Below are 21,569 nucleotides of genomic sequence, written 5' to 3' on the forward strand. Positions count from 1 at the left end.
GCATGCTTATTCTTCAAGGACCTTTTCCATATTCTGACAACTTCCTCGTTTTGCCTTCTACTGTTGTGTGACTACTGTTTTGAGAAAAATTTCTGAATGATGTATAAACAGTGGAGTTGTCACTAAAGTTGGCTCTCAATCTGGGAAGCAGCTAATAGCAAAATAATTATTTCTCCTACAAAATAACTATTTCTTAGGAGAACAGGGGTAGTTTCTTCTCTAATGTGGAGAATAAATCTTGCCTCCAGGGCATTACATGCCTACAAACAAAAAAGAAAAACAAACCCTTGTTTAATTTCCTTGAATGTTACTGATCTCATATATAAGAACCTGTGGAGTATTAATGCTTTTGGGCTATGTCTTGATTTTTATTTTACAGAAACCTGTGGTTCACATAATGATGCACAATGTCCGTCGCATCTACAAAAGAAGACATGGTCTAATGCCATTGGTGAGCTGGGGTTGTTTGCTTTTAGCTACATATATTGCTAATACCTTTCACACTTTTTTTCTCCTGTTGGATAGATTCAGAGAAAGTAACTCCTCTTGCTTTTTGAGAAGTATGAATTAAGAATAAGACTGCAGTTTTCACCCACCATGTGTTTTGTTAGCAAGGTAGAAGTTATAAACTGAAAGGAACAGTGAACTGTCTGTATGAGGGTGAGAAGCCTCTTCCATAGTTACTTCTAAAAAATTAATATTTCAGTTTGATGTTAGTGGGAACTAGTCCAGATCTTATGCTAAAAAGCTATTTAAAGGATTTTATTTAATTTGCTGATTATTCCGATGTGTGAATGAGATGCAAACTTAAGTAAACTCTCAGTAACTGACCTATATTACAGTTATTTCACGGTGAAGTAACCGACCTACTTTCTTTTGTTTTCCATAAAATAATTTGGTTTATACATTAACTTCTGTGGCTTTAGTGTCCAGATTTGGAGTATATTAACGCTTTTTTTAAACTATACATTCTTCTGCAAAATGGCCCGCTTGGTAAATGTGCGTTCTAAAGATTATATATAATCTTGAAGTACAAGAAGGAAATTGTGTTAGCTTACATGACTGATGTGAGAGAGTGGCAGAGGGGCAGCACAACAATTCTGCAGTGAGATCTTGGTTGTACACTTTCAGTGTTTTTGTTTGTTTTAACATAATGTAAATGTAAACTCTAGGCATAACAAAATTTGAGGGGAGGGACCCAAACTTTTGCATTGTTTCAGTCAATTAGTATATATTTTATAAAATTAAAATGTGTACTGTGTATTGTATATGAAATTGTTTGTTAGATTGTCTCATGTGGATCAAATGTGTACAGCTATAAATTTCCTTTCTCTGATTACAAGAAAGTGCATGTGTATGTGGTTGAGAAGGGGAGGAATCTTTACAACAGGCAGCGTATTAGCCAATAGTTAGGCAAAACTGCTGGCAAACTTCTAATATGGGAACAGTCTTAAGTTTTGGATATCACTAACTGGAATGGGCTGTTAGTAACATGGGCAGTAGGGCTTGTTGCTGAATTTCTACATTTAGTTTTTCTCCTTTAATTTTGAAGGGCCTAGAAGTATTTTGCACGGAAAATGATCTGTGTTCTGACATCTACTTAAAATTCTACAACTCTCAAGATCGAGATGAGCTCTATTTCTATATTGCAACATATCTAGGTTTGAAACCATTTATTTATTAAATGTCCTCCTTCTCCCCCTTGTGGGGAATATGCTGAGTTCTGTTGTCTTGATGTGTGGGAAGAGGTAGGTCACAGTTATGCAACTTTTTAATAGGTGGAAAGTGCCATTCCTCTGTGGACTTTTGGGCTTATAGCAGTGCATTTAGAGGCCAGCTGTACCCCCTGTTCATAGGGGTCAGCAGCCTTCGGCACGCGACCCATCAGGGTAATCTGCTGGCGGGCCGCGAGACATTTTGTTTACGTTGACCATCCGCAGGCATGGCACCCTGCAGCTCCCAGTGGCCGCAGTTCACCATTCCCGACCAATTACCCCGAGGATCACCTGTTCTATAAAGGTTACTGGGTAGCTGCAGGGGAAGTAGAATGAGAGGGTATGAAGAATAACCGGTTTCTATATATCTGTGCTGTAGGAGCGCATATAAGCTGCCCTCTTCCCCTCACTACAGGTTATCATGCTTGCACTGTAACTAGCTAAAGATGTTTTTATTTTTGGTGGAGGTTGGCAGGGGGGTTGGTTTCTAGGAGCCACCCACAGACTTGCATCTAATCTTTGATAGTCTTAAGGAACCTGTCGTCCGCTACGCCACCACCCCCAAGTTGCATGTATCAACCTTTGTAACGATGTCTTCTAGTTGCAGAAGATTGTATCTTCCACCTTGATTGTTGCCTTCTTTGTTTTTTTTAAAAAAGAGATGAATGCCAGCCATTCATCAGTAGGATTAAAACTATCGTGTATTTGTTACCAGACTTGGCCAATATTGTTAGGGCTAGTTCACTTTGTGACGACATGTATTTGTGAAATATTAGGATGCACTGTTGAGAGCTCTCTTTTCATCTTACAAACTCAGTGAAGGTGTTAACAGGATTGTCTTAATGAATAACATAATTAATGTTCTGTGAATAATTTAATAAGAGGCTGTCATACAAATCCAAACCCCCTTAGTCTGTGATTAACCCAGTGTGTGTCACAGGGGTGACATAGCAGAATCTACTTAGATAAGCTCAAATATAATCAAAGAAGCAGCCAATGTGACAACAGTACCATATTCTGGAAATGGCCTTTCAGGGTTCCTTCCCCACTCTGAGGTACAGAAGTGAGGACCCGGTTGTAAGACCCCCTAAGCTTATTTTTACCAGCTTAGCTTAAAAACTTTCCCAAGGCACAAATTCCACCTTGTCCTTGAACAGTATGCTGCCACCACCAAGTGATTTAGACAAAGAATCAGGGAAAGGACCACTTGGAGTTCCTGTTTCCCCAAAATATCCCCCCAAGCCTTTACACCCCCTTTCGTGGGGAGTCCTGAGAATAATATCTGAACCAGTTGGTTACAAAGTGAACACAGACCCAAATCCCTGGATCTTTGGACACTGAAAAAAAAATCAATCAGTTCTTAAAGAATTTTATTTAAAAAAAAAAGGGGGGGGGGTAAAATCCCCTCTGTAAAATCAGGTTGGAAGATAACTTTACAGGGTAACAAAAGATGCACAGAACACAGGGGGAACACCCGCTAGCCTTAGTTTCAAAGTTGCAACAAAATAGGGATAAACCTCCCTCCAGCAAAGGGAAAAGTCACAAGTTGAGAAAACAAAGATAAACTAATACGTCTTGCCTGGCTGAACTTACAATTTCTGTAATACGAAGGACTGGTTCAGAATGGTTTGGAGGAAATGGTTTGATGTCCGGTCCCTCTTAGTCCCAGGAGCGAAAGAACACAGAAACAAAGAACCCAAAACAAAGCCTCTTCCCACCCCACCTCACCCCCCCCCCCCGATTTGAAAGTATCTTTTGTCCCCATTGGTTCCTTTGGTCAGGTGCCAACTGGGTTATTTGAGCTTCTTAACCCCTTACAAGTAAGGAGGAAGGCTAGGCTACCCTTATGGTTATGACATGGCCTGTCAGCTCAGACCATCTTTTCCTTTAAGAGTATGGCTTGCATAGCCATACTTCCATTAGAACTGTATTATTTGGTTTTGGAGCTAATGGAGGGGTGGATCTCTGACAGATGCTCGACTCGGTATTCCACAGACAGACAGACAGATCCTCCTGTAATAATTTCCTTTTTTCTGTGTGGTGTTGGTATTGCACCTTCATCAAATCTGTTAAACAGGACCTCATTCACAGAAAGGTGAGACCATGTTTCACTAATAGATGTTAAGCAGGCACCATTAGTTACTCCATAGCAAAACAAATTCCTTTCATGTAGTCTCATCCCTTAGTAAGCCATGGTCCAGAATCTTAAGAGTCTTCTCACTGCTAAGAAGAAAATTCTTCAAATACTATAGACGTCATGTTTCTCTTTATTTTCACAAATGTTTAGTCTTTTTCCCCTGTCCATTCAATTGGACTCCTTAATGATTTTTATGCATTTTAAAGCTATAGATAGATATGTTTTAATTAGATTGTTTAAACTACTACACATTTGGAGTGTATAATGTAGTGAAATAATTCAAGGTGCTGTAGAATAGAGAGAAGCTAATTTTATTTATTTATTTTTTATTAAAGAAAATCATATTACAGAGCAGACGGCTGAGAGTTACATGTTGCAATGGCAGCGAGGTCATATTTCAAACTACCAATACCTTCTTCATCTCAACAATCTGGCTGATCGGAGCTGCAATGATCTCTCCCAGTATCCTGTATTTCCTTGGATCATAGCAGATTATTCTAGTTCAGAATTAGGTAAACAACATATATAGGAGGAAAAAACATAGTCTGCACATGATGTACAAATCTGAAACTGCTGCTTTTACACTGCATAAATATCATGCCACATCAACCTGAGGTTGGAGGGTGAGGAACAGGATGTTAATCAATGTGCTAATCCCAGCTCTATTATGTCAAACAAGTGACCGTGTCTGATTTCTCCATCTGTAAAATGGGGATAATACTTGATGATGAGGTGTGAAGCTTAACTAAATGTTTGTAAAACCTTTTGAGATGCTTGCTGAAAGAGCCACATTGTCGTCTTCCACAAGATTTTTTTTAAGAATGAGTCAACAATATCTGGTGGTCAATAATCTCAACAGCTTTTTGCATTTTTTTTATAAGTCTACATGGACCAACCATATGATAGTCTGGCATGGAACAGACTGATAAAGTACAGAAGAAATGTATGTTGCTAGACTGGGCCATCACCACTTTCTGAGAAACGCTTCCTAAAAAAGGAAAGTTCAAGGCAAGGTACTAACTGTCAAGGTTAGTGCCTAAACTGGCTTCCTGAGCAAGGTTCTAACTGTAACCTGTTTGTGTTGCTGGTAGCTTGCCCTCCTCAGAGTTGTGAATGCCTTTTCCATTAATGGGTCCAGCGTGTCTTCGCTTATGCCTCTCAGCTTCCACTCAGACACTTCCTATTCAAACAATGTTGTCATGACACAATGTAGGTGTCAAGTTATTTAAAGGATGGTAGGGGGGAGATACGCCATTTATCTGTGCCTCAAGGCCACTGGGGACAATATTAACAGATGGGAGATGTTTGCCCAATCGTAGTGCTGTGGAACATATAATGTTAGCAAAATCCTACTCCAGAGCTAGCTGTTATGTGCAACTTTTAGATAAGTAGCTGAAAAACTAATGTTGCGAACAGGGTATACAGTCACTTAGGGCAAGTCTACACTACAAAATTAAGTCAACCTAAGTTATGTCTGCATGTAGCCACCACAGTAATTTAATAGCTTTTTCATGTCCACACTACACACCTTGTGTTGGTGGTGCATGTCCTCATCAGGAGCACTTGCACCAATTTAATTGTGAGTGTAGGAAATTGTGGGACTGCTTCTGAAAGGCTGCAACAATTGATGTAAGCAACACACTGACACTATGTCGCCCTAACTACATCGAACTAAGCACTACGCCTCTCATGGAGGTGGAGTTAAGTCAGTGTGATGGGTGAGTTACATCAGTGGGAGCTACTTTTTAGTGTAAGCTGCCTTACGTTGACCTAGCTCTGTAGTTTCAGAGTAGCAACCGTTTTAGTCTGTATCTGCAAAAAGAAAAGAAGTACTTGTGGCACTTTAGAGACTAATACATTTGTTAGTCTCTAAGGTGCCACAAGTACTCCTTTTCTTTTAACTCTGTAGCGTAGGCCATGCCTTAGTGTGAGAGCTTCTTGTGCCTGTAGGAAGAGGAGGAAAATGTTTTAAAATATTGGTTTACAAGTGATTCCTATCCGTGGGAGCAATCCATACAGATTAATTTCTTTTCTCTTTTAGATTTGACAAAGCCTGAAACGTTCCGGGACCTTAGTAAACCAGTTGGTGCCCTGAATAGGGAAAGGCTGGAAAGACTACTGGTATGTGGAGTTCAGTTTTTTTTTGTTCTATAATTTGTGACCTACAAATCTTATTACTAAGAGGACTCAGTTTTCCATCTAGCATCTCTTGTGAGGATGAAATTTGCACAATACAAAAATAAAATAAACATGCTTGTATGACTTGTATTCAGATATTTCTAGGATTATTCACTGTATTTCTTATGTTCTGCAATTCTTAAAGCTGTTATTGAAACGCAGACTACAAACGTTATCAGAAGCAAACTCTACCTGTATTAAGTTAGTGTGGTGTGGCATTCGATATATACATAATTAATAGTGCAAACTTAAATATCTAAAAAAGAAAAGGAGTACTTGTGGTACCTTAGAGACTAACAAATTTATTTGAGCATAAGCTTTCGTGAGCTACAGCTCACTTCATCGGATGCATTCAGTGGAAAATACGGTGGGGAGATGAACACATCCGATGAAGTGAGCTGTAGATCACGAAAACTTTTGCTCAAATAAATTTTAGTCTCTAAGGTGCCACAAGTACTCCTTTTCTTTTTCTGAATACAGACTAACACGGCTGCTACTCTGAAACCTGTCATTAAATATCTAAGAAGCACTGCAAGTAAAATATGGAACACAAACTCTTTAAATCTCATTACAAATATGAGGCTTTATGCCTCTTTAAAATGAAGTCCAGTAGGTAGTTAACTGTTGTGATTGCTTTTCCATGGATACTACAACGATTAGCTATATAAAACCCTATGATAGATGGATAGATTACAATACATAATGTAAAATAAGTGTGTGTGGATCAGTCAAATTATTTTTTAAAAACAGAAGAATCTGTTTTAACAAACACTATGGTTACAAATTAAGGTAGAACATAGGCACATGCTTCTAAAGCCATGTCTAATTTTTAGGTTGGAAAAACTTGTGTCGCCAGACGGGGTGCTTTTTCACCCCCCTGAATGCCATGAGTTTTGCTGGCATAAGTGCTTGGTGCACAGCACTATGTCTCCCACCGACATAGCTACTGCTGCTTGTTTAGGTAGTTTTATTATGTCAACAGGAGAACTGTCTCCTGTCAGCATAGAATGGCCACATGAGCTATCTTACAGCGGCACAGCTGTATTGATACATCTGTGCCACCATAAGCTTGCTAGTGTAGACATGGCCTAAGTCTCTAAGAAAAAGGGTTTAATGGGGAGAGGAAAGGGGGGGAATATTTAAAAAAGAAAAAAAAATTGCGCACACATGGCAAAAGACCAGGGTAAAAAGTGAATGCAGTTATAGACAATGCCACATTAGAAATTCTTTCCCATTCCACATCAGGAAGGAATTTTTTTCATGAGCAATCTAACATATAAATGCAGTGTTTGAAAGATCCCCGTCTCTTCACTAGCGTTAGACTTCATGATTGTAAGACTTAGACATAAAGCTGCAAAAACACTTTAGAGAATCCTAGTATATTCTTTATAGAACCTGTCTTATTGGCAAATTGGCAGCATTAAGTTATCATAAAGGAAAAATCATATGAAGAATATAAATATTATTCAATAATTATCCCCATGCTGCTGAGCTACCTTAAGAAGCACTGGGACAGGAAATTCTTGCCAAATCAGTAGCATCTTTACTTGTGAAAAAGAGAAAAGGGTTTTAAAGAAATAAAGATTCTTAATGCAAATTCTGACTTCCACCTGTAAATTTCTTTGATTCTATGCTCTGAATCAGTTGATTGCTTTATTTGTATTGGAATACATTCTAATTTCAAAAGGTATCTTGAAAATATTAGTTTCTGCTAATAGATACCATTGAGTTGGAGTTGTATGTGGAGAGGCAGCATGTCCAAATAAAACAATTAAAATTATTGTAGTTATACATGTTTGGAAACTTACATAGATTCTTAGTCTGTGATTGTTATGGATGATTTAAAAAAGTATAACCTTTAACTTGTCCTAAGATGTGAAGAAGAGCTACAACACTGAATTTACAGAAATGCTTTAAACTTACAAAAATGCAAACAGCCAATGTACCTTGGTGTTTTTCCACTTTTAGCCTGCTCCGCTCTTTTCAGCGTAATAGGAATGCATTTCAGATCTTGTGTATAGAAAGATATATACACACACATATGGGAATACAGGAATTCTTTCCTGAGATTAAGTATCTGTAACGACACAATTTAAAAGCTTTGTATTTTGTTTTTATCTGAATGAGAAGAAGTGTTCAATCCTATCTTAAGTTTTCTGATAAACGTGTGTGTTTAATACAGAAAAAAATACTATGATTTTAAACAGTTTGTCTTGTTTTCAATATGTTGCAGACACGTTATCGGGAAATGCCAGAGCCTAAGTTTATGTATGGCAGCCACTACTCATCTCCAGGTTATGTTCTGTTCTATCTTGTTAGAGTTGGTAAGATTGCTTTCATTGCAAGTCTGTTGAATACCTGGTGGGTTTGAAAATAGCAGCATTTGGACAGATCTGACTTCCATTCTTATTTCCCCAGCACCAGAGTACATGCTTTGTTTACAAAATGGAAAGTTTGATCATGCTGACAGAACGTTCAATAGGTTTGTTTAAATTGAATTTAACAGATTTATTTTTCACTATATAATGGTTTCCTTTAAATTGTATACTTATACGGGGTGTAAAGTCCTTTTCTGACTGATATACCATTGACTTTATTATGTCTAGTATTGCAGAAACCTGGAAAAACTGTCTGGATGGTGCAACAGACTTCAAAGAGGTAAGTAGCCAGAAGCTACTTGAGGTCACATTACCTGAGTGCTCTGTCCTCCTTTTTTCCAGTTCAAAATTTTTAAATTTCTGTTGTTTGCTTCTTATGGAGGTGAAAACTGCCTTGCTATGCCTGGTTTGAGCTTGGCACTGAACATAGGTTTAAATTCCTTCTCTTAATGTTCACATGGCTTCTGGTGGGCTGCTTTCCTTTTTTTTCCCCCCTATTTTGATCGGATCATTGGTTGGAGATTTTAAGTGAAGATCATGAGATTATTCTACCAAGTTCTTTTCCTCACTAAATGTAATTGGGACTTGGCTTTTATAGTGCAGCCCATTTTGAGGGTTTAGAATTATAGTGCATCTTTTTTTGATAGCTTCTGTTTTTAAGCATCATAGAAATATTGCATTTGAGGAGTCTTAAAAGCCTTCTCATTGTTCTTAATGTCTTTTGAAAAACTAAAGGAAATCTGTCAGGTAGATATTTGGAGCTGGTAAATCATGCTTCAGTGACATCAGAGAAGCTTGAATTGAGAAAGGAGGCTTTTCTTAACATTCCAGTCCAGTTTTCCACTACAGAATTAGGAGTGGTTAATTATATCTGATCTTAAACAACTGGCTTACCTGAAATGCTTTAGAACCTTGGCCTGATATGTTTGAGTCAGAGTTCTATTTGCTATTTTCAGAGCTTTAAAATTGAATCTATGCAAGACTTAGCTCTTTATCTACCTTTAAGATGCTTTGGGGGCTTTCCAAAATGTTGACAAGTTTGTAATACTGTAATGTTACAAAAAGAAAAGGAGTACTTGTGGCACCTTAGAGACTAACCAATTTAATACTCCATGTGTTTTTAGCAGTATTGTTTCAGCATATGTATTGATTTATTTAATTTAAAATTATAAAAAATAAAGGAAATCCTGAAATGTTTTTCTTCTCTCCCTCTTCCATCCTCGCACTAGCTGATTCCAGAATTCTATGAAAACGATTCCAGTTTTCTAGTGAATAGTCTGAAGCTGGACCTAGGGAAAAGGCAGGGTGGAAAGATGGTTGAACATGTAGAACTTCCTCCTTGGGCATTAGGTAATGGCACTGTGAATGCTTTTACTAAACTCAATACTGCACACAGTTTACCTTCATTGTTTTCAGACTCTTGGAATCCTTTGTCTTCCCCTTCCCTCCCTCAATTTTATTTTTATCTTCTGTTCTGTTTGCTGTTACAAAAACTTAAATAACAATAAGTGCAGCTATTGGAGAGGAATAATCTAAAGTGGCTATTAATAAATGAAGATCATATTCTTATATGAATGTATAAATCAAATACTTTTTTTCAAAATGTTACTAAATAGCTGAAGTAGTGTTATTTTAATAAATCTAGAAGGTTTCTCATTGGAATGTCTGTGCGGGTGAGAGAGAGGAGAGTTCAGCCACATTTAACCGTGGTAGATTTCTGCACTGATTAAACTTTCTCTTGTTAGATCCTGATGACTTTCTTCAGAAGTGCCAAAATGCCTTAGAAAGCCAGTATGTGTCAGAACATCTCCATGAATGGATTGACTTAGTATTTGGCTACAAGCAGAAGGGAAGTGAAGCCATTGCAGCCCACAATGGTAAATTGTAAAATTCTCTAAAGAATCACTTTTTTGACATTCTAGCTAAACTCGGATGGAAAACATAACTAGCAAGGTTTCCATGCTGCCCTGCGTTCTTTTGAACCTGCATCATGCCTGTGCTTGATCCTTCAGTAATTGAGAAAATTGCCAATCCTTTTCCACTGAAAATAGTGACTCCTCTTCTAAAACTTATTCCCTTTCTTGTAATGCCTGTCTTCCCGGAATACAGTATATAAATGAGAAATGTTTGATTATGTATTGTGTGTAGCTGTTGCACTTAAAATGACAGTCAAGGGAGACCGACAATATTTTTGTCATTTCTCAAGTCAATGATAATGGCAATTTGGTGCTGAAATAGTCTCTTGTGTAGGTTAAAATGGGGCTGGCACACAAACCATTTGTGTATTTCACATTTCTGCCCAAAAGTTGCAGCATGAAACTTCAGGTTCATGTGGGTAACATTGGTTTCCAAGAAGAAAGTGAGAGGGAAGAGAAAGGATAAATAGGTCGCTGGGCTTCTCTCTGTGTGCCACTCTAGCGACAATAAGTCTTTGACTCACTTACGATGGTTCCTCTTTTTTTAAAAAATTTTTTGTGATCTTTATTTTGAGTCTTATTGCTCTGTCTTTGCTGTAATTAGCCCAGAATATTAAGACATTGTAAATACTGAAAGAAAAGTAATACATTCTTTTTTGAGTGACTGAAAACTGTTTTGCAGCATCAAAAGCAGTTCTTTCATGATGAAGTTCTCTGAATTAAACTATTGAAAGTCTGCTACATCAGAAATCTGGTGTCTCATTTAGTTGGGTTTTTAATACATTTACTAACTTCTCAGTGAGGAAACACATAACATTTTGCCAAACCAAGTGGATTTCAGAAAGAGCGGGGGAGTGGATAAAACACCTTTATCTGTTCTAAGCATCTTCCCCACCACACACATTCTTGAGTTTCCTTTATAACCACCTCTAAGCCAAACAGCCATGTAGTCAGTTCTCTCCAGTCTTGTTACATAGCTTCAATTTAGATGTAGCTGAATGTAAGGCACATGTAGCTTAGTTGTACTAAGCTAAGTTTTATGTCTCTGAATTACATTCAATGTTTATCTTCCTGGGGAGCAAGAGATTGAGATCTGAAATCTATCCTACACCTATTAGTAATTGAGTCCTTCAGAGATCTAATGAGGAAGCAATAATTGTGGGTGGGTGTGTGTGTGTGTTAATACTGAACTAACCCTAAATCACCAAGCCTCTCAGCTTATCACTTAATCACAGTTTACAAAATTCTCACTTTCTTACAGATATGGGATTAGTCCACTGTGATGATGGGCTCTTATAATGATGTAATAAGATCACTGTTGTGTATCCAGTTACTGAGAGTCTTTGAAATCACAAAAAGAAAAGGAGTACTTGTGGCACCTTAGAGACTAACCAATTTATTAGAGCATAAGCTTTCGTGAGCTACAGCTCACTTCCTCCGAAGTGAGCTGTAGCTCACGAAAGCTTATGCTCTAATAAATTGGTTAGTCTCTAAGGTGCCACAAGTACTCCTTTTCTTTTTGCAAATACAGACTAACACGGCTGTTACTCTGAAATTTGAAATCACAGAAAACATCCTAGTGAAATGCACAGTCAGGAAAAGTTGTGTCTGAGACTGTTTTTTCCTCTTTGGCCTAGCTCATACCTTTTCTGTTTGGCTTGAAACAAACTATAACTTGCAATAGGTGTGAGGTGGGTGGAATTGTCTAGATGTGTAGCACAGTTAAATATTTGTGGTTTACAGCTCATGTGTGAGTTGAAAAAAATAAGGCATGTTTATCTACATTGTGCAAATGACTCTCTTTCCCGCTTCTTTCAGTGTTTCATCCATTAACTTATGAAGGTGGAGTGGATTTGAACAGGTAATTAATGCTTATAAGCAATGTTTGGTAGAGGCACGTATTAAATTTCTCTTTATCCCATAGAGTTCCCTGTTAACTATCTAAGTGCTCCCAACAATTGAGGTAGCCATTCTGTTTTGGACTCCAGAAGACACTGACCACCAATCTTACCATTGTAACAAAGGTTGTATTGAAGGACTAAGTTCTCAAATGTCTGTGCAGTCTGAGATTTCAGTTACACTGATACAAATTGCTATATTTGCAGAGTAGCATGCATGCAATTATTGCTTTTGTACACACAATCATGGTTATGTGCTTGCATTGCAATTCTCCGACAACAACTATGTAACAGGTCAGTTGTGTATGCCTTTACTGTGACTGTATTTTACAGCAATAACTGCACACATGTGCCTACATTTTCAGAAACAATCTTTCTGTCTTAAAATATTTCACTGAACACTTCGCTTTTCTTAAGTATTATGGACCCCAATGAGAAAGTAGCTCTGTTGACGCAAATCTTGGAGTTTGGACAGACACCGAAACAGTTGTTTACAACTCCTCATCCCCGGAGGATAATACCGAAGTTCAAAAGTTTGTCTCGAACATCGAATCACAATGTTTCCATAGCTGAATCTCCAGGTAAACGTGTAAAAGAATGGTAGTTATTTTTTGTATTGTTACCTGAAAACATAACTGACTTGACCTTATTTCTGGGAGGGTTGTATCTTTTTTGTTTCAGAGGTTCATATGTTATATAACTTGCTTGGCTGCTTTCCCTGTAAGTCATGGAGAAATAACTACCCGAACCAAAGGCTCTGACAGAAAACAGACTTTTGCCTGGCAACTCTTTTTTTATTCTGTTTTAAACAATCAGAAACGGAAGCATTGTCTTGTTGAGCTCTGATTATTCAGTTTGCCTCTTAAAATTGTTTCAAGGGTTTAAATGAACATCAGACTTTACTTCTATCATCGATATACAGGCCTATAAATATACAAGTCAATAACTCCTGCAGTTAATATGCAAATTACAGCACTCAGTTTTTCTATTCTATGTGGTGGTGACTTTACCAAAAAAAAAAAGTGAATTCTGTGACCTGTGAAGTACCAGATCGACAACAGTGGCAATCAAATTAGTATGTCCACAGCATAGGTACGGGATGCCCACTGGCAGTGCAAGCTCCACACAGTGTCCCACTAATGTACTTTTAATCCTGTCCTGGAAGGATCACCTCTAGGGTGAGAGGGTAATTCAGTTCCTATGTCCACTCAATCATTTAGCCACCGCTGAAATGGCCAACAAGCGTGCCAGTCAAGATGGTGGCTCTTGTGATGTGGACAGGGGGCCACTTAGAATTGGACTAAAATGTGAGACCACATATATGCTTAAATCGGTCTCTGTACCAGATGACTGTAGGGTAGCTAATGTAGTGCTGATTTTTTAAAAAGGCTCCAAAGGGGATCCTGGCAATTACAGGCTGCAAGCCTAACTTCCGTACCAGGCCAGCTGGCTGAAACTCTGATCATTCTGCTTGTTACTAGACATTTAGATAAACGCGATATGTTGGGAAAGAGTCAACGTAGCTTTAGTAAAGGGAAATAGCGCCTCCGCAATCTATTGGAATTCTTTGAGGGGGATCAACAAGCATGTGGGCAAGTCATTACAGTGACCTTGAACTTTCAGAAAGTCTTTGACAAGGTCCCACTCCAAAGGCTCTTAAACAAAGTAAACACTGCTGGGATAAGAGAAAAGATCCTCTCATGAATGACTAACTGCTTAAAAGATAAGAAACAAAGGGTAGGAATTAATTATCAGTTTTAACAATGGAGAGATGTAAATAGTGGGGTCCTCCAAGAATCTGTACCAGGACCAGTGCTGCTCAACGTATTCATAAATGGAGGGGTGAACAGTGAGGTGGCAAAATTTGCTGATGATAAAAAATTAATCCCAATAGTTAAGTGATTGCGAAGCTGACTGCGAAGAGTTTCATGGGGATCTCACAAAACTGGGTGACTGGGCAACAAAATGACTGGCAAAATACGTTGTAATGCACATGGGGGAAAAAATATTCCCAACTGTACATACAAATGATGAAGTCTAAATTATGAAGTCCAAGAGATCGTGAAGTCACTATGGATAGTTTTCTGACAACATCCATTCAATATGCAGCAACAGTCAAAAAAGCTAACAATGCTAAGAACCATTAGGAAAGGGTGGGTTAGATAATAAAACAAAAGATATGATAGTGCCACTATATAAACCTATGGTATGCCTGTTTCCTGGGGTTATCTGAACCCAAAAAAATGGTAACTAGTTTGTGTTTTCTAGGCAGTTTCAGGACATAAATCACTAGGGACATAGCTCGTCTGTCTGATAAATGATTGGTGTACACACAAGTGCTTTAAACCAAAAATCCTTGTTTTTGAGTCCAAAGCACACATCTAAAATAACAATAGTCTTGAGCATCCCCAATATAGTTACCCAAATAGATTGAGATTGTGTCAAGTGGTCAGCAGTACATTTCCAGTGGCCAGCTTTTCTCCTAGCCGCGGGGGAGTTGTATGTCAGTCTCTTAGCTCATCAAAATCCTCTCCAAAACTTCTCCAAATTGCACACCCTAACTAATCTCTTTTATAGGTTGCTCAAAACAAAGCACATAACTCATAGTAACCCCTAATGGGCAAGTAGTTTCCATAGCAACAGCCAGAAAAAAAAAATCTTATTAGCAAAGCAACTCCCACACCCAGATCCAAGGTCAGCTATCCACACTCCCTCCCCATCTCATGAGTCTGTCATTTTGTCTCCTTGTCAGCAACAATGAAGCTGTACCGCTGTTTTGTCTGCTCCGGCAAAGGCCAAATTATTCCTGACTGTGTGGTGGTCTCACTTCCAAATAATGATGGCTGAATACACAAAATGGCTGCGGTTATGTTAATTACAGTTTGTCATAACATGCCCACACCTTGAATACCACATGCAGTTCTGGTCATCCCATCTCAAAAAGGCTGTATTAGAATTGGAATGCAAGGTGCGATTCCAAGATGCAGAGAAGGTGTTGGAATTATTAATGTTTATGAAGGGTATTAGCATGACACTAATTTAACCATAAATTCCTTTATTAAATTCAAAGGTCACATGGTATTTATACAATTGCTCTGAACATGCCTATAAAGTCTAACTAATAAGCAATTTGCTACACCTACAGTAACAAAACATTTATAGGCATTTGCTCCAGATACTTACAAACGGGCTAAATGCATCCATATTGGTTGGTTCCAAAGTGGTCAGGCAGGTATTAGCAATGAAGCTTTTAAGAGTTTTCTTTCTATACCTTTTAACAAACAAATGATGTCCTTTCCAATTACTGACTTCAGCTAAAGACCAATTGGGACAAATCCCCCTTATTTGCAGTCTTAGGAGGTGGTAAATTTTATCTGGATTTTCTCCCCAAGGTCTTTCCTCCCTATCTCTTCCCCTCCTTGCTGATCAACATTTTTTCTTTTGCATCTGGTTCACATCGGCCCTCATTTTTTAAATAAGACTGGTGCGTGGGTCGTATTGGCTCATCTAAAACTGATTCTGCTTCCCGCAGTTCCCATTGGCCGGGAACAGTGAACCGCGGCCACTGGAAGTTGTGAGTGGCTGTACCTGCGGACGCTCAGGTAAACAAAGCGTCTCGTGGCCCGCCCTGAACAAGCTGCGAACCAAGTTTGGGAACCCCGGCGGCTGAAGCAACTGGCATTGACCACTATCAGAAGAAAGGATACTGGGGCTATATGGACCATTGATCTGGCCCAGTATGGCCATTATGTTCTTATACTCCGTCAGCCAATAACTATGCTTTTGACCATCATCTTAGATTTATACCATTTTCCTCATTCCCCTATTGGGTGATCTTTAACTTTGAAGTAAAGGAGTGACAATACAGGTTGCTGTTTTAAGTAGAATATCTCTTCCAAATGACTCTCCTAGAATTAATTCTAAGATTATGTTGGGTGGTTTGTCAAAATAAGATTCTATTAAAAAAATTCTAGAAATTTAAACATTTCTAAATCGTGTTATGTATTCTCACGGCTTGGCAATTCTTATTGACTTGGTGGTATTCTTGGTAGCAGTTGCCGCATAGTTAGCTCATTTAATTTCTTTAAACCCCCATAACCTTTGAAAAACATAAGCCATAATTTTAAACCTACAGCTTTACAGAATTTGACTCTTAAATACATGAACATAAAAGTGGCAGCCAGTCATAACAGAAGAACATATACTGTCTAAAAACTTCTGATCCATTTAGGAATTAACCAGAAGATTTTTGGCTATTTATGTTCTTGAACTTCTGTCAATAAATATTGTGGGATAGTTAATGACAATCTGTCATAAATTCTCTCCTCTCTATAATAGAACTGAAATGATAGAGGTGCCTTTTTGTATCATTAAATGTATTCGTATTTGTTATAACTTCAACTAATTTATTATCTGAAGTCTTATCTTTTTTTAATTTTCAATTTATGACTTCTCATTTTATGGTGGTATTTTATTTTAGTTTCTCCAAGTGAAGAATCTTTTGAAGATTTGACAGAAGAAAGTATAACGCTTGCATGGAACAACATTGCCAAACTAAAGTTAGATGAACAACATAAAATTCATAAAGAGTAAGTCTTTGTAGTGTCCTTGTCTGTGGTATAATTATTTCAAAATCTATTAATCTCCTGTAGTCATCTTGATAGTTATTGGATCACATGTTTATCTGGATGCATTATGTGAAGGAAAGCTTCAAGAAGGTGCATTCCTTCATGAGATTATCTGGTTGTTTGGCAGTGAAAAATGAGTTGTATACTAGGAATGGGCCTGATATCTTAACAGTCATCTTATTATTGGCTGACCCAGTAGAGGCTAAATGACTTAAGTGGGTATGGGCCAATTTAGGCTTTCACCACCTTAGGCACGTCCTTTTTGGTTAGGGTTGAAGCATGCTGGCAGAACAATGTGGGGGGAACTGGTACTGCTCCTTTTAGTTCTTTGGCAAGGTCTATTTTGTCTGTAGAATTGTGATGCGCTCTACAACAATCGTCTTAATTTGTTTGTGTCTAAATTAACCCTTGTGAAGATCAAATACTGAATTGCAGCTGTAAAAAAGTCACTGTATAGTATGATTGTTGAATGAAATACCCTTTGAATTCACTTCCAAATTTATTTGCCTTGAATAGGGAAATTACTGGAATAGCAGTCTCTTGCAATGGGTCTTCAGTTTTCACTACATCGCAAGGTGGGTATTCTCGTACAAGTGTCTCCTTGCAAGACACTGTGATGCAAACATTGCATCACTGTGTTATAATGTCTTGGCTTAATGAAGTTTCATGAACCATCAAAAATTCATACCACTCAAAGTATACCTTTGGATGGGATTTGCAAAAGTGCTTAGCATTGGCCTCGCTCTGCTGTTCTTGAATTCATGCAAGTAACTTCACTAAAAACAGAGTTAGGCCAATACAGTGATTTTGAAAATCCCATCCTTAGTTTGTTTCTTTGACTTTTTCAATAAAGTAATCCACTTTTTGACCTCTAGACAGGCTTTAATGACCTGTCGAATGCAAAAATCTGTTTCAGCCTGTACTCTGGAGCCACCATCAGCGTTTCCATTATGTGTCTGTTTCTCTCAAAAAAACATGTGAATAGATACAGGATTAAAAAACTTCAACAATAGTCTAATGTGGTGTGAAGGCTTCTTATCTGAATGAGTTTGGGATAGTCAGGTTATCCAGCTCATGCCAAATAAACGTTGTTAAAACTGTGCGCCACATTACAATGTATATTCTGCCATATATTTAACATACTTAAAACTGCTATAAAACCAATTTTAGGTCACTTTTTATATACATAGTTGTCATGCTGTTGAAGTTGCATCTTGAAAATTTGCAGGTGCCAAGTAACTGAGAAAAACTGATGATGCTGGTAACTTCTATTTTCTAATGTTACAAAGTTCTTTAGTTAATTAGCTGTTTAGTTAGTTTAATTAGTCAGTGAGCCCGGGCCAGGGCATGCCCAGGGGTTTAAGTCTTGCGGCTCTTGTAGGTGTTCTATGCCAAGTAGTGACCCGCACACAGACTGTTTGTGCTGCTTGGGAGAAACCCATATCAGTGAAAGGTGCAAGATTTGCAAGTGATTTAAGCCTTGGACCAAAAGAGAAAGGGATATTAGGCTCCGGGCCATCCTGAGAGAGTTGGTGCTGACCCTGACCCCGGCACGCCGCTCTGAACTGGTACCTGGCACTGCAGCATCGGTACGTGGTGACCCTCTGGTGCCATCGACCAGTCGGCACCATTCCCCATCCACGAGGCACGCCAAGAGGGCCAGGAAGACTTCCTCTTTGCAGCGGCACCGAGGGAAGTCTGAGACAAAGGCTAGGCCCATGTCGGGCAGTCCTTGATCCCCACCGGGCCCCAGGCCTCTGAGTCACTTTGAGAGTGACTTCTCTTCAGAACAGGCCTCTCTGGATGTCAGGATGCCGTCCACGCCTGAAGCCCTCCAGGTGGCCCGGGACGTTATGTCCATGCTGGTGCCTGGAGTGCCGCCGATGTCAGCTCCGTGCTTCAGAGGCAAGCCACCACTGGGATCTTTGCAGTCGCCTCCAGCCTGGTACCGGTCTTGGTCAAGGGAACGTTCCCAACGCTGATCACCGCCCACCAATCGCTCGGGGCAGAGTCCAGGTGGATCACCCTCAATGCAGACCAAACTGTCTGGCTGGATTCCGTCCGGATGGGACTCGCGGCACCGCTCGTCCTCAAGGAGCAAATGTCGGCGGGACCACAGCGGGCGTCGCCATCAGTCCTGGTCTTGGAGAGGGTACCGCAGTCAATCACAGCATGGTCGTTGACACTGTACTTGCTCGGACTCCCGCTCCAAGTCTCCGCCAAGACATCACAGCCCCAGGAATTGATAGCCGGCGTTTCGCTATCGCAGGTCCGCCCGTCGAGGCCGTTTGCGAAGCAGCTGTTACCGCCGGTACCAGTCCTCCATGTTGAGATCACGGTCTCGTGGCCATCATAGATCCCGGCACCGCTGCTCCTCCCGGTCTAGAGACAGCAGCAGATCTTATGCCAGTCTGGTCTCCATTGATAGCCGTCCTTCGATGGGGCAGGCCAGCCAACCTGAACAGCCGGCCCTGCCACTGCCACAGCAGGTGCAGTGGCTCTGAGTATCGTGACCAGCCCAATGGTAGCAGTGAGCATCGTGGCTTCCGGCGCAGCCCCCAGTGGGAGCTTGCTCGGTGGCCGGAGTTTCGGAGGCACCGTCGGCCTCCTTCTCCAGACCCCCGAGAAAGGAGGCGGTGGGACATGTGTCCGCGGCACCATGCCTGGAGACCGACCATGTGGTGGACCCTCCGGTGCTGGCCAACACCCAAAGCACCGCACTGGCCTCTTCGCCCTGCCCAGAGGAGGCGATTGCGGCCCCGCCCCCCTCCATCCTGCAGGAGGACTTCAGGGCCCACCAAGAACTCTTAAAGAGGGTGGCAGCAAGCCTCCACTTCCAGGCAGAGGAGATGGAGGAGCCCTCAGACTCCCTGTTTAACGTGTTTTCCCCATCGGCACCGGGTAGGGTGGCCTTGCCTCTCCATGAAGGGGTGGCTAAGATTTCAAATGCCCTGTGGCAAACACCGGCCTCATTGGCCCTCATCTCTAAAAAGGTGGAACGCAAGTACTTCGTACCTGCTATGGGGCATGAATACTTGTATACCCACCTGGCGCCCAACTCCCTGGTGGTCGAGTCGGTCAACCACAGGGAACAGCAGGGTCAGCCAGCCCCGACCCCAAACAACAAAGACTCTCGGAGACTGGACTCTTTTGGAAGGAAAGTTTATTAATCTTCGAGCTTCCACTTATGAGTGGCAAACCATCAGGCTCTCCTGGGCCAGTACGAATTCAATCTGTGGGGCTCCCTGCCCAAGTTTGAGGACTCCCTCCAGGAGCGTGATAGGAAGGAGTTCAAGGCGCCAGTGGAAGAAGGGGCAGCGGCTGCTAAGGCATCCCTGCAGGCAGCCTCGGATGCTGCGGACATGGCCGCATGATCAGTAGCCTCCACGGTGTCCATGGGACAGGCTCCTGCTCTCTGGGCTGTCCAACAAGGCACAGTCTTCCAGGCAGGATCTCTCGTTTGACAGGAAAGGTCCATTTGCGGAGGAAACAGATACAAGGCTGCATGCATGAAAGACTCCCGCACAACCCTCCACACTCTGGGCCTCTATGTCCCAGCTCCAGTAAAACCTAATTTCAAGCTGCAGCAGACTCCCACCCAGGTCGCCCTCGCGAAGTACGAGGCCGCCCATTAAAAGGAGCGGGACTATAAGAGACGCCCTCAGAGGCAGTCTTGGCCCCTAGGTCCTCCAAGGGCAAGCAGGCGGGGAAAAGGCGTTTTTGATGGGACGCTCGGGGGCACTCCACCAACCCTCATCAGGAATCCACCCCCAATAAAGCTCCCCTTCTCCAACTGGTTGGGTGCTTTCCTCCCAGAATGGTCGCGGCTAACCTTGGACCAATGGGTCCTCAACACCATCTCCCAGAGTTACACCCTCCAGTTTACTTCCTCCCTGCCCAACCACCCCCCCGCCTCCATCCCCCTTGGGGGACCCCTTGCACGAAGCTCTAGCAGGAGGTGGGGTGGCTCCTAGGTCTAGGAGCGATAGAGGCTGTGCCCGAGGAGTTTGTGGGCAAGGGTTATTACTCCCATTATTTCCTTATCCTGAAGGCCAAAGGGGGGCTCAGGCCCATCCTGGGCCTCCGAGATCTGAACCAGTACATGGTGAAGCTCAAGTTCTGCATGGTCTCCCTGACCTCCATCATCCCTTCCCTGGATCCCAGGGATTGGTATGCTTCCCTCGATCTACAGGATATGTATTTCCACATCTACATATTCCAGGGGCACAGGTGCTTCCTCTGTTTCATGGTGGGACAGAACCGTTACCAATTCACGGTCCTCCTGTTTGGTCTGTTCACTGCCCCCAGGGTGTTTACAAAATGCATGTAGATGGTAGTAGCCTACCTCAGATGGCGGGGGGTGGGGGTCCAGATATTTCCCTATCTGGATGATATCAGTGATGAACAACAAATCAGAATGTTTAAAGATTACACCTTCAGCATACCTCCGTTATCTTGGGTTACCTTTGAATATAAAACACTAGGACTGCCTTTCCCTTCAACTCCCTGTTCTCCTTCCTCATTCACTTCTTCAGAGTTAAGAAAGAAAAATGTTCGGTAGTTTCTGTATTTAACAGTATCTTACAATGTGCCTCTTATAGTGACATTTTAGAAGTGATGTATGCATCCCTTGCCTGTTGTTAGAATTAAATATTTCAATATTCACACAGGAGCAAAAATTATTAGTTTAGGTGAGAGTATTGCAGTACAGTCCTGTTC

The 21,569-nt window shown here is 40.8% G+C and overlaps 1 protein-coding gene across 11 annotated transcripts in view; it reads left to right on the forward strand.

Moving 5' to 3' along the window:
- Nucleotides 1–21,569, forward strand: part of NSMAF (neutral sphingomyelinase activation associated factor) — a 57,148-nt gene that overhangs the window by 25,144 nt on the left and 10,435 nt on the right. For all 11 annotated transcript variants that reach the window (XR_012157206.2, XR_012157205.1, XM_073331085.2 and 8 more), the window contains 13 exons: nt 380–451; nt 1,553–1,661; nt 4,188–4,364; nt 5,894–5,973; nt 8,264–8,354; nt 8,449–8,512; nt 8,637–8,688; nt 9,638–9,758; nt 10,154–10,285; nt 12,143–12,185; nt 12,640–12,803; nt 16,703–16,811; nt 17,367–17,425. Coding sequence is in view for 9 of the 11 variants with exons in the window: in XM_073331085.2 (XP_073187186.1) it covers nt 380–451; nt 1,553–1,661; nt 4,188–4,364; nt 5,894–5,973; nt 8,264–8,354; nt 8,449–8,512; nt 8,637–8,688; nt 9,638–9,758; nt 10,154–10,285; nt 12,143–12,185; nt 12,640–12,803; nt 16,703–16,811; nt 17,367–17,425 (1,273 nt within the window). In the remaining 2 variants the exon portion in view is untranslated. The remainder of the gene's footprint in view (nt 1–379; nt 452–1,552; nt 1,662–4,187; nt 4,365–5,893; nt 5,974–8,263; nt 8,355–8,448; nt 8,513–8,636; nt 8,689–9,637; nt 9,759–10,153; nt 10,286–12,142; nt 12,186–12,639; nt 12,804–16,702; nt 16,812–17,366; nt 17,426–21,569) is intronic.

The sequence above is a fragment of the Lepidochelys kempii genome, chromosome 2 (assembly GCF_965140285.1).
Source record: "Lepidochelys kempii isolate rLepKem1 chromosome 2, rLepKem1.hap1, whole genome shotgun sequence".
Taxonomy (NCBI): Eukaryota; Metazoa; Chordata; order Testudines; family Cheloniidae; genus Lepidochelys; species Lepidochelys kempii.